This window comes from Rhopalosiphum padi, chromosome 3 (assembly GCF_020882245.1).
Source record: "Rhopalosiphum padi isolate XX-2018 chromosome 3, ASM2088224v1, whole genome shotgun sequence".
NCBI lineage: Eukaryota > Metazoa > Arthropoda > Insecta > Hemiptera > Aphididae > Rhopalosiphum > Rhopalosiphum padi.
In genome coordinates, this window is record NC_083599.1 from 7,861,941 (window position 1) to 7,876,471 (window position 14,531).

At 25.7% G+C, this 14,531-nt stretch overlaps 1 protein-coding gene across 1 annotated transcript; it reads right to left on the minus strand.

The window, feature by feature from the left end:
• Window positions 1-5,822: 5,822 nt before the first annotated feature.
• On the minus strand, window positions 5,823-11,361 carry LOC132927793 (small ubiquitin-related modifier 3-like). Its single transcript, XM_060992382.1, has 3 exons — window positions 11,246-11,361; window positions 10,397-10,513; window positions 5,823-5,984 (listed from the first exon to the last, which is right to left on the minus strand). The coding sequence occupies exons 1-3, from the start codon at window positions 11,261-11,263 to the stop codon at window positions 5,823-5,825; spliced, it is 297 nt and encodes a 98-aa protein (XP_060848365.1). The 5' UTR covers window positions 11,264-11,361.
• Between the last annotated feature and the right edge of the window lie 3,170 nt (window positions 11,362-14,531).

The window sequence follows — 14,531 nt, forward strand, 5'->3', positions numbered from 1 at the left end:
TATAAGAAAAAAAGGTAGGCAAGTGGGTGTCGATCTGCTTTACAGTAGGTTACAAGTGAGTCACTATATACCTACTGGGATTATTGTGTTAAAATTGAATTCAATGATATAATATCATTGTATAAGAAAAACGAATCTTATCGAAGACGGAGAGTTAGCCTTGATATATTAACCTTACGCTTCGGCACGTACAATAACGATCTACACCTATTCACAGGCTACACAGTACACTTGCTGTTGGATCGGTGTGTACTGATGTAACACTTTCGTAAAACATACAGCGTGTACTAGTATAGTCCACCAGGACACATTAAAATAAATTATAATACATTTAAATAATACACGGTGGTGACAAATTATTATTATTATTATTTTAATTCAAAAGTTAACCAAAAGGGTACGCGTGCAATAGTAGTTCGTATTCAGTAGTATAATTCCTCTGGTCTCTACCATAATATTTTGATGTATCGCGTACTCCTTTAAGTTTTCTCGAAAGAAAAGAACATGTTGCTCACCAATTAATTGGATTTATTTTATAAAATATATTAGTACATTTAATACATAATAATTAATAATATATTACATACTACAAATACACAATACGTTATCGGTTGCTACCACAGATGTTGTTTTATATTATATCTTTGTGGTTGCTACTTACTCGAACGATTAACGCGCGCTTGTCTGCATGGAACCCTGGTTGTTACAACACACGAATATCACCAATGATTTCTCTAGAAAACCAAGATCTTTAGATGAAATTAACAGATGGAAAACTACAGAACTGAGGCAGTTTCTTTTGTTTACAGGTATTGTTGTTCTAAAAAATGTGCTTACCAAGGAATGTTATCAACATTTTTTAGCGCTGAACAGCAATGAGAATTCTATTGAGCTCCGATCTTTCTCAATATCTAAACTTTGCCAAACAATTATTAGAATACTTTGTAAAAACATTTCAAGTGCTATATGGTAAACAATTTGTATCACATAACATACATGGCTTGCTACACTTGACAGACAATTATATTCAAAATGGACCTTTAGACGGTTGTAGTGTTTTTCCATTCGAAAACTATATGAAAAGTTTAAAATCTATGCTTCGTAAACACGAAAAACCATTACAACAGGTCATCAAACGGTATGAAGAGCAATTTGAAATTGGAAATATAAAAATGAACAAAAAATTAATTTTAATTCTAATAAACCAAATTCTTATGTTATAACTCATCGTGGAGAGATAGTTAGAATTCAATTTAGTATAACAGATATAAAACAAAAATTATTGATTTTTGATTTTGAAAATAAACAAATTGTGGTACCTATTCTCCACCACAATTAATTTATAATAAAATATAATATACAATTTTAATACCTAAGATTTTTTTTTTTTATAAATTACCTAGTAAATTACTTATTAGTTATTTTTAACGTGTAGGTAGTTAAATTAAATGTACATACAGATTATTATAATATATACATATATACTTGCATTTACTTTGTAAATTTTGTATTAGCTGATTAATTAAACTATTTACAACTATTAGGTATTATTATTTTGTAATCAATAAAAAAAAGTAACTATAAATTTAAAATAACTGGTTACCTATAATTGCATATTATAGAAGATAAAGCAATCGTTATTAATTTAAAATATGTATTTTATTATATGTTAGTTAAAAAATACTTGTAATGTATACCCATAATATTTGTTTATTAATTTTACCGACTTTTCTGCAAATCTATTTTACAAATCATAACTATTAAAATATGTTCAGGGTAAATATATCATAGTTGTAATTTCAAAATGTTACAAATAAATTATTTAAAATTAATACTTATTTATAGGTAACTATGTTTTCTTATCCTAACTTTTTGTGTACAGACGTATTATTGTTGTAATATGTGGACAATTGTGGTGTTTGAAATTGATAACACAGGTAATGTTGTGCCTAACTTTTGGTATTCAAATGGTATATGCCAATGGCTTAAAAGAAATTTTAGAACAGATACAAAAAACTTTATAAAATGTCGTTCAAAGCCTGATGAAGTAACTTTTAACAGTTATAAAGCACGTCCATTGCTAGAAAATATTTATAAGTACTATAAGCGAGACTATAAGCTTTCTTTATCGACATAATTAAAATTACTACATTGATATACATAATGGAAATCATAATTTTGTTATAAATTTGAAGATAGTTACATCGAAGCAGAAGCTAAAGCTATTAGAGGACAAGAATACTCTGAACTGTCTTCAAATGATGATGATAAAATCACTAGAAAATTCAGAAAAATAAAACAAACGTCTCCACCAATCACAAAAAAGTTTAAAGAAAAATCTCATCTACCAAAAATTCCTGTTTTTGATGAATCTGTGACAACTGAAGATGATAATGATATTGGTAAGTATTTTTAATTACATACCTATCTAAAAATTAAATAATATAAGTTATACCCTTAGATAATCTGATTTTTTACTATCCTTATAAACTTTGAGATGTACTTGCATCAGAATTCTATAAATAGTGTCAAAACATGCATTTTGTTACGAATGGTTAGTATAAAAATTTTAAACTGATGTAAATAAATAAGTTTGAATGCATTTTAGTAAATTCAGTAAAACATTTAATAGAAAAAATCAACTTTATCAAGTAGGTAACCAAATTAAATGTTTTAGTCTTCAACTTTCACTCTTTATATTAATTGTTGACCTTATTTATCCTACACATTATATTAAAAACAATATATTTTATTTTTTGTTGCTTTTGGTGGAATCACATTTTTAAAAAAATATAATAAAATGATGCCTTTTATATTATTATACTATGATGATTATATTATCTTTATGTAAAAGAAAATAATCAGGCTCATTATTCACAAACAAACATTTTTTAGGTGGTACCTACTCATTCTTTTTGCATTAATTGTACAAAATTATACCTTACATTTATTATGTTTTTATAATTAACTCTAGCAGGATCAATTGATTATGATTCCGATGTGGAGAAATTATACATCACAAAAACTAAAGAAAGTACTGTTCCTTCCAGTCAATTATTTTAAGATAATAATAGTTATTATAACACGTCTCCAGAAAATGGGCTGTATAACGTTGACCATCAAGAACCATCAACATGTTTCCCGTCCATTAATCCTAAACAAAGAAAAATTCCATTGCTTATCAAATTAATCCGCTACATCGGTCCATTCTTTGGGATAGGAAGGCATCTATATAAAAAAAATATACATTCAAATACTTGAAATACTTTTATGTCTTAACGTAATCAATAAATTTTATATTATTTTTAAATGTTTCCAAATATTTACATATAGTTATTTGCATTAGGTAATTTAAGCAGTTTTACCGAACTAAAACATATAGACAATTAAAAAAAAAAAAATAGTATAAAGCAAAAATGTATTAAATTTTTAAGAAGGTCAGGGATGAACTTGGTGGGTCCACAGCGTTTTCTCGGATCACATCCACCTGCTGTTTTACTCCGGATGGTGACCTTCTTCTCCATATTTTTGATGGAGCACTTTGTAGGGGGGGGGGTTCACCTGACCGGGGTGGCAGCGTGGCTCTGGCTTACAGTCTGACTCTCTCCACCGCGATGAATAAATCAAAACACATCTGTAGAAGTATAAAATAAACTAAAACTAAAGTACCTAATATATTTATATGGTATACAAATATTAAAATTTATAATTTATTAATATTATTTAGGCATACTTATTCCTATAGTCTATAGGTAACTTATAATAGGAGTTATGAGTTATGAATTTATGATCCTATACTGATCATATATGAACCTATACTTTATAGTTTATACTTATGATATTCTAATATGGTACTAATCATCAATGTATTGTATTGTATTGTATATATTAATTATATTTATGTTAATATTATCTTAGTGTTATTAATTATAAATAATAAATTTTCACCTCTTACAAAACAAGTAGTTCTTTCTATTTGTTTATATTGAATAATATAAAAAAAAAATAATGTCTTGGTTCGGATGTCTGCTCCCTGAATACTTCAATAGTATCGTTTTCTTCTATTTCAAGAGAAGATAGAGTATCAGCGTCAACAATTATTCTTCCGTCAAAAAGGAATCTTACTCTTGCCTTATCTAAACGCTAAAATAATACAATTTTGAATGAATTAAAAAAAGCTTACATTATAAATGCTAATCTAGTACATAGATTTAGTTAATACTAGCAGTATAGATGATTAAAATGTCTATAATAACACATATAAATAAATATTTTTTAGTAACTTAAAACATTTCTAACTATACTTCAGTTGTAGAGGTTGTACTACAATTTGAATTCAAGAAAAGTAACTTAGGTTTTTTTAAGAGCATGCTTCATATGCATGTTTTGTCTCCGTTTTACAAACATTTAACATATTATTAAAAACTGTTTATAGCGGGACAGAACCACTCAAGCTGTAGACTGCCCAAATTTAAGTAACCACATTTTCACACTAGGAAGAAAATTGTTCAATATCGTTTTTAATTTTTTAGATATCAGAACTACAGAAAAATTATTCAAATTTTAAAACACAAAAATAATAAATTTTGAAACAATAATATTCTTTTGTATTTCCCACACAGCTATTAATAATAATAATAATGATATAAAAATATTTTTTATTTAAAAAGTTAGAACATTTGAAAATAAATGTTATAATGTTATTGTATCAAATATGACATTTTAATAATGTTTTCAAAATATTTTTAGAATATTATTATAATTTTGATTTTTAAAATTATTTACGAATCAACTAAAACAACAAATTAATGTAACTATAACATTATACAAACATATTTTTAAAATACAAACAAATTATCATTGTAAGAATAATACTAAAAAAATAATATACTAATCTTTTGGTTTGTACATTTGTAAAATATTAGATATTTAATAATAATTATATCAAGGCACATTATTAGTAATTTGAATAAAAGAAAAGTAAATGAAGCCATGACATGACCATGATATGTTTTCTTCGACTTACGAATGTGTATCATGCCAACATAGATGTTCAGCTGTTCCAATTTTGTGTGTTGAGCTTAAATATTAGAGTGAAATGTCCTAAAACTAAACTATTAAAGCTATAAAACTAAAAACATTTGTGTTCTCTTGTTGAACTTTTATGGTACCTTAATTGTTAAGCAAGTTATAATTATGTTCAATATTAATATTTAAAAATGCTCTTAAAAATTAAAATATCGTAAAAACGGACGAAGAAAAAAAATATAATAATATATTTTATGATCTTTAGTTTTAGTTTGAAAGTAGGTCAATTCACATTTCATACAAACACATTTAAGTTAATAACACAAAATTGGAACTGCTGTACAAACTACATACACATATTTTGAACATGATCTTTTGAAGATAAAACAAAATAGGCTCTGGCTTACAGTCTGACTCTCTCCACCGCGATGAGTAAATCAAAACACATCTGTAGTAGTATAAAATAAACTAAAACTAAAGTACCTAATATATTTATATGGTATACAAATATTAAAATTTATAATTTATTAATATTATTTAGGTATACTTATTCCTATAGTCTATAGGTAACTTATAATAGGAGTTATGAGTTATGAATTTATGATCCTATACTGATCATATATGAACCTATACTTTATAGTTTATACTTATGATATGCTAATATGGTACTAATCATCAATGTATTGTATTGTATTGTATATATTAATTATATTTATGTTAATATTATCTTAGTGTTATTAATTATAAATAATAAATTTTCACCTCTTATAAAACAAGTAGTTCTTTCTATTTGTTTAAATTGAATAATATAAAAGAAAATAATGTCTTGGCTCGGATGTCTGCTCCCTGAATACTTCAATAGTATCGTTTTCTTCTATTTCAAGAGAAGATAGAGTATCAGCGTCAACAATTATTCTTCCGTCAAAAAGGAATCTTACTCTTGCCTTATCTAAACGCTAAAATAATACAATTTTGAATGAATTAAAAAAAGCTTACATTATAAATGCTAATCTAGTACATAGATTTAGTTAATACTAGCAGTATAGATGATTAAAATGTCTATAATTACACATATAAATAAATATTTTTTAAAACAATGATTCATCATTAACTAACATAATACACAGCGTTAACTGTATTTGTACATCATATCTATGTTTGAAAAACATTTCACCAGTCTTCGTTTTTTTAAATTTATTTTTTATCAAACATTAGTGCGCATAAGTGTGAATTTGTGCGATACCAATTTAACCGTAAATTAGAGAAATGGTGCACTAATGTTAGACCGAAAAAAATTTAAAAAAGAGGGGCTGGTGAAATGTTTGTCTATGTTTGTTGTCTTCATCTCATAAATTTATCACTTAGCAAATTTGCATTGAGCGATTCAAATATAAATAATTTAGTTTTAATTTTAATTTTAAAGCAAGTTACAAGTGTGTAGAATATTATAATAAATTTAAAAATGATTAAGATTTACATTTATTTTTAATTATAAAAAAAACTTCATTTAAACTTCACTAATATATCATTCAACACTAATATTAAAACTAAACCCTATCCAACATAATATTGAACTGTTTTTGTGAATTAAGACGGTATAGTCTAATACCCCAAAAAATATATCAAATCTATCATTGATTAATATTTATTTGGCGCCAGTCATTGATTATTGGTGTCGGTGCAATCAACGTATATTTGGACAATATTATATTATCAAATATGACATTTTAATAATGTTTTCAAAATATTTTTAGAATATTATTATAATTTTGATTTTTAAAATTTTTTACGAATCAACTAAAACAACAAATTAATGTAACTATAACATTATACAAACATATTTTTAAAATACAAACAAATTATCATTGTAAGAATAATACTAAAAAAATAATATACTAATATTTTGGTTTGTACATTTGTAAAATATTAGATATTTAATAATAATTATATTACGGCGCATTATTAGCAATTTGAATAAAAGAAAAGTAAATGAAGCCATGACATGACCATGATATGTTTTCTTCGACTTACAAATGTGTATCATGCCAACATATATGTTCAGCAGTTCCAATTTTGTGTGTTGAGCTTAAATATTAGAGTGAAATGTCCTAAAACTAAACTATTAAAGCTATAAAACTAAAAACATTTGTGTTCTCTTGTTGAACTTTTATGGTACCTTAATTGTTAAGCAAGTTATAATTATGTTCAATATTAATATTTAAAAATGCTCTTAAAAATTAAAATATTTTAAAACCGGACGAAGAAAAAAAATATAATAATATATTTTATTATCTTTACTTTTAGTTTGAAAGTAGGTCAATTCACATTTCATACAAACACATTTAAGTTAATAACACAAAATTGGAACTGCTGTACAAACTACATACACATATTTTGAACATGATCTTTTGAAGATAAAACAAAAATAAAAATAAATAGTAAAAAGCAAACTTGGTACCTAATACTTATATATATATTATATTATAGAAGGTATGTGCAGACTATTTAGAACAATTAATAATTAATCTAATGATTTTGAATTTTTGTTTTAGTTAACAGTTCACTTACACTTTCTCCTAAAAAATATAAATCAAAAGAAAGACATTTTTTAACATCCCCTAAAGTATTTAGTTAGTGTCATTTTTAATATCAATAGTAAAATACTATCAATATAATATAAATTTACTTGTTTCAATTTAACTTTCGGAAAATAAAAATTTGAATTTTTGCTATTACAATGATGAAGATTTTTTAAATAATATTAACTCATTTGATAATAACGACAAAATCCCAGATTTTACTATAAAATGTAAGTGCATACATTTATTTATGTATTAAATATATTAATTAATATGTGTTTTTGTTCAGCTATAAGTCCAGCTATTTGTGAAATTAACTTTCCCATTGGAATAATTAGAGTAGAATTAATGTCTGATTAAAAAATAATGAATAACAAAAAAACTGAGTTAAATTAGCAATCTATGCCTGACGGCACACAAAAGTATTCTTTACCGTCTACTATTAAGCATCAAAAAGTCCATGCGAAAAAACAACTTTTCAATGATTTGGCACTATATGGTAACATCTCATTTAAAATCAATTATTGACAGATGACGTTAATTAAAATTAACCATTACATTTTACTAATTCATATTTTTATTGATCTATATAGGTTTGCCTAAAAATGTTGCAAAAAAACATGGATATATCTTATAGTAAAAATACTAATTTTTAGAGTTTTCTTACGATTGTCAAGGTAATAAAATGTGTTCTATTTTTATTCTACATGTAATTAATAATAATTATAATTTAATATTCACTTATAATAATATAATAAAAAATGTATTATGTTAGATATACAATAAAAATTATATGAATACATATTATAAATAATTATTTTAATTGTCTTATTTTATAATGTACAAAAAAAAAAAAATGGTTATCTTAATACATGGTGATCTCAATACAAAAAATTACATTTGATTCTAGATTTTTAAAAACACATATTATCTGCATTGACTCACATCAAATTTTATATTAATAATTTGGCGTCTACTCAAAGTTCATCCTTTAGGCTTTAATAGTGATTTAAACTATAATATAAACGACGTTTTCCCAATTGAAACAGCAGTTGCGCTTGAAGAATTTGAATTAAAAAATTAAAACGCATGAAAATTTTTTCAAGCGTATGATTGGCTTTGTTTAATTGTTGTTTATATTTTTTACTTATGCATATTCATTATTTTTATATAACATTTTTTTTTAATTTTAGTATATGTTCTTATTTTTAGATAAGTCAATTTTAAATTATTATATAGTATTATATTTGTTTTTTTATATCATTTTAATTTTGCTTACCTAATCTAATTTTTCATATAATTCTATTAGAATTTCCTTATACTAAAATATTCAATATGTTGAAGAAGACACCTATAAGTTGTAGGTTAATAATACTAAAGATTTGCTCATTTTAGAATTAAAAAAAAAAAAATAATCAAATTTTTTTTTAAAAAGTATATATATAATTTTTCCTTTTTTAATAAATAATAAATATAAAAATGTTGTCATAGTCGTATTTTGAAATTAAATTATTATTATAATAATATCACAGTAATACTTTTATGGAAAATTAAATATTGTTGTAATATTTGCTATTGTTATTACAGTAAAATGTGTTCTGTTGCCAAAAAATGATGTGGTAATATTTTGATAATATTGCTTAAATCAAAATTAATTTCCAATAAGTCTATGGTTATGTTGTTTCAATATAATATATGAGGTGGGCTAGTGTTATCAAAGAATTCAAAATAATGTTTCACAATCATTGTTTTTTTTTTTATAGTATGAAAATTTGGTTTGCTAACTTTTATTACAGCAGCTAAAGTGTGCATTCAATTTTGTAATAATATTACTTTTTTTTTCTACAATTATAAGTAATCTAGACTGTCTCTTAAAAGTATTGTGTTTTATCTCAGTTATGATGAAAATAGTTGGATTTATATTTCTAGAATCAAGACAATATGATTATTAGAATTTATTCTTTTTGAAATAATAAAACATGGATGTATCATATTAAAAAAAAAACATAACACTTAGATGAATTTAATTGTTATACAGCAAATCAATTTGGTTATTTTTTTAAAATGGATAAAAAAATATTCTATATAATAAGACTAATTAATGGAATGTAACCAAAAATATACAAATATAACAAAAAAAAACCATATTTATTTACCTCCACATCGTAAGACAAAGACACAAAGTAGTGGTAGGCTAAATATCTAAATTATACGAGTCATATACAAAGATTATGAATAATTTAATATAAATAATATTGAGTAAAATTATTATTTGGGGTGATTTACCTAAAATCTAATTATTTAATAAATTAATTTTATAACACAGTTATATATTTTACAAATTATACAATAGTATATGATAGGGACACTTGTGAAGAAAATTAGAAAGTAGAGTAAAATGCAGGTAATATCACATGGTTATCATTTGTCTTATTAATGTGATAGTTAATAAATGCTAGTATTCATTTTTGTCATTAATTTAAAATTATGTGGAAGTATCAAATATTAAATTGGTAAAGATTCACCTAACTTATGTTTGCATACTCATACACAAATAAAGTTGATAATTGCCTAAATTTTCCACAATTTGTCAGTAATTTTACTCTTTTAATTAGTGTAATTGTTTTATATAATTTATATAGCTACTAAAATTCAAGTTAGCAACTACAGTAGCTATACAACCATGGTTAGGTTGTATTAAAATCAATGGCTAAATTAATATATATTTGTTTGAATATATTCTAAAAAAATATAAGCTTATAAATTACTTCTTAATACTTTATACTTACATGCATTTGACAATATGTCTCCATGAGTATTCTTAAAGGTGTATGTCTCCTAATTTTGAATTTGACAAAAGAATTGTCAAATCCATGAACCCATATTCCCACATATTCATGGGCATTCTAAAATACAAGATGTTTTTTAATATTGATATTTGATAGATGTTTAAAAACTTAATAATTTGTAATAAATTAATTCATTAATTAATGTTCTAATTTTACAAAATTTGATAAAATAATAATACAATAACAAGCTATTGTTATTGTATCAAAACACTTTTTACACACAATCCAAAATTGATTTTTATTAATCACACAAATAATAACTTATAAAATCTGATGCAAGTTAGAAGATATAGACTTATTGTACTAAATATAATCAATGTTAATAATGATAATTTTAAACAGTAATTGAGGTAACTCAATGATGATGGTAAATTTTAAGTTCAAGGTAAATAATTATACTTATGAATGATACATTTAATGGTACCACCACTTCTGGGACGATCAACACAACGATCTTCAATAGGACAGAATTGCATGGTTGATGAGTTTACACTATGCAGCACTGATGAATTTTAGAAATACTTGATCGTTTAACGAGACGTATGTAAAACAAACGAGCGGGTGCGGGAATGAAATAAGACATTAACAAACCCGATTGGAAACCAACATTTAAAATACCAAACAGATGTTAAGACAGAAAATGCTTGTGTACGACGCTGACTCATTAACAGGTGCGAAAGAACGCGAACGGCCGTCGGATTTTCCATCACCGGACTACGGCATCGCCGTAACAAAACACCGACTCATGTTTTTATACTGCGCGCGCTACGCGAACTTGTAAATACTTACTCTTTCGGCAATATCCATTTCTGAAGTTTGTTTATTATTTTAAATCGATTTACAGACAAACGTTGTTAACGCAGAAGAACACGCGGTAGCAGTGAAATGTAATATTGTAATGTCACTGAGACGCTAGCCGTTACAGGTAAACAATAAACAAAATTGATAAAGAGTGATATCGCCGCCGCCGATGGTCGTAGTTGACCGTAGTAGTGGTTGAGATGCAGAATATATGCCATTTGATTGGTCATCTTAGCCGCCCGAAAACTGTCGTCCTTATCGAACCACCAGGGGCTAACCGCAAATCACGGATATAGATAGTATGATTGCACCGACGACCTATATTGGATCACGGCGTTGAGCAGCGCAGATTGTTGTTATAAAATCAGACAAAAAGTCGCGTACTACTAGTGCCCTTTACAGTCATTATTATAGAAATCTTGTACCATGTTACTACAGACTACATTTAGTCTGTGATGTTACCATAATTAATAACAATAATAGAGGCTATAGAGAGCACTAGTATGACGCGAATTTCTATTCATTCTTGATAGGAACATTCAGAGCCGTCATATCCGTGCCACAAATCCAATATTAATGTTTTTAATTATGTAATTTTGTTAATTGCTTTAATCTCAATAAATTTAATTTTTTGATTAAATCCAAATTCAATGAGTAAAATCTTAGCAATATCTTCAATTAATAATTCTACATGAATATTATTTTTTTCGTTCCAATTCTATATGTGTTTGAAATTTGTAAAATTTTTCTTTTTTTAAAAAAATTATATTAAATCAGCAAATTTAGATATCGAAAATCTGTTCCAAGAATATTTAGTACAACTTCTCGTGATTATTTTGATACCATAATCATGTTTCTACGATCAACGAGGCCTGAGTACTATAGGAAGTACGAAAGCATGTTTTTGGCAAAAAAATTACGAATTTGCCGTCGTCATGTGCTGCTAAAGCGACTACAGCGGCAGCGTTCTGAAATATTACTTCTACCACAACCCCGCTTGCATACCCCGCAACCATACCAAACCAAAGGTCAAAACTGGCTATTTATCGTAGCGCGTACGGGTTAACCAATACGAAAATAATAATTTTGACAATGAATATTATTTTATTTTTCGATGTTATAATTTGTATTCTTTACGCAAATGGTACTACATAATATTATATCGTAATATTGTCACAAATCATCTAGAAAACGTACGATTTAAACAATTTTTTTTTCAACTATAGACAATTGTTCTATAAAATAAGCGTATTGATATTCAAGACGAAATTTTTTAAATTTAAATTAGTATAACTGTATAAGAAAAAAAGGTAGGCAAGTGGGTGTCGATCTGCTAGTCACTATATATACTTACTGGATTATTGTGTTAAATTTGAATTCAATGATATAATATCATTCTATATGAAAAACGAATTTTATCGAAGACGGACAGTCAGCCTTGATATAATAACCTTACGCTTCGGCCCGTACAATAACGATCTACACCTATTCACAGGCTACACTTGCTGTTGGATTGGTGTGTAGTGATGTAACACTTTCGTAAAACATACAGCGTGTACTAGTATAGTCTACCAGGACACATTAAAATAAATTATAATACATTTAAATAATCCACGGTGGTGACAAATTATTACTATTATTATTTTAATTCAAAAGTTAACCAAAAGGGTACGCGCGCAACAGTAATTCGTATTCAGTAGTATAATTCCTCTAGTCTCTACCATAATATTTTGATGTATCGCGTACTCCTATTAGTTTTCTCGAAAGAAAAGAACATTTTCAGATCTATCTAATTTGCTCACCAATTAATTGGATTTATTTTATAAAATATATTACTACATTTAATACATAATAATTAATAATATATTTTATATATTACATACTACAAATACACAATACGTTATCGGTTGCTACCACAGATGTTGTCTTATATTATATCTTTGTGGTTGCTACTTACTCGAACGATTAACGCGCGGTCGTCTGCATGGAACCCTGGTTGTTACAACACACGAATTGGACGATGGTCAAACTGACTCACCGAAAGTGAAACTCGATGCCGTCTCGGCAAGCTGTTGTTAAAAAATCAACGTTTTTATTAAAAAATTATATTTTAAAATATTTTTTATCTTTATATATTTTTAAGTTTTTTACTTTTTTAAATCACAACATAGAGTTTTAATTTCATATTCTAAAGTAGAAAAACTTTTTGAGTATTTTGATACATAAAAATTTAGGGCGAGTAGTTTATGAGTTATACGTATTTACAGTATAGACAGGCGGAGAAGTGGACAAACATTTTGCGGGGTTAAAATTAAGGATAAAAAATATTTAAAAATATAATTTTTTTGAAAAAACATTGATTATTTAACAACTTGAAACAATGTAAAAAAATATTTTCAAAAACATGAATACTATGTGAAATAATGAGTGATTCATGGTAAAAGAATCACACTGTATATATACGTACATTTATCGAAGTTTTAAAACTAATTCGAACAGGTCTGTAATTTTATTACAAAGTTCTAATAAGACTAAACCACATACACGATTATGAATTAGAAACAAGATAATTTTCAATGAAAGGTACTCAAATAAAAAAGCTGAATTAAAAAAAATATGTCGAATTTTGAGTAGGTACCTACAAAAATATTGACTAAAAAATATAAACCTATGGCAATGATTGCAATGTTATAAATAAATTTTTTTACGATTAAATTACCATATATTATATTTTGTTTTATTAACTAATTAGTAATTAGTAATTACTAATTACAGATATACTGTTATACTAATCACCTATTTTGAATTTACTTATTATTATAAAATTACCAAATATTTTTTTTATTGTTTTTAATATACTAGCGTATAACTATTAGGTTAGGTTAATTTATCACTGTTATTTATATACATAATTATTATAATAGCTAATAAAAATAAAATAAAATAACTAATGTATAAATCTTTTATTTGTGTAATTATGTGTGCGAGGGAGGGGGAATAAAAATTTTTTACAAAATATCAAAGACAATATACCTAAGACTGATATTTTTATTGAGAAGCAATTCATTATTTAAAAAAAATTTTAAATTAAATAATTCTAATTAAACATAACTGTATATAGATAATATACATTATTATGTGACTGTAAAAATACGAATATGCCGTCGTCATGTGCTGCTAAAGCGATTACAACGGCAGCGTTCTGAAATAGTACTTCTGTCTTCTACCATCACCCCGCTAGCATAAACAGCCATACCGCACAAAAGGTCAAAAC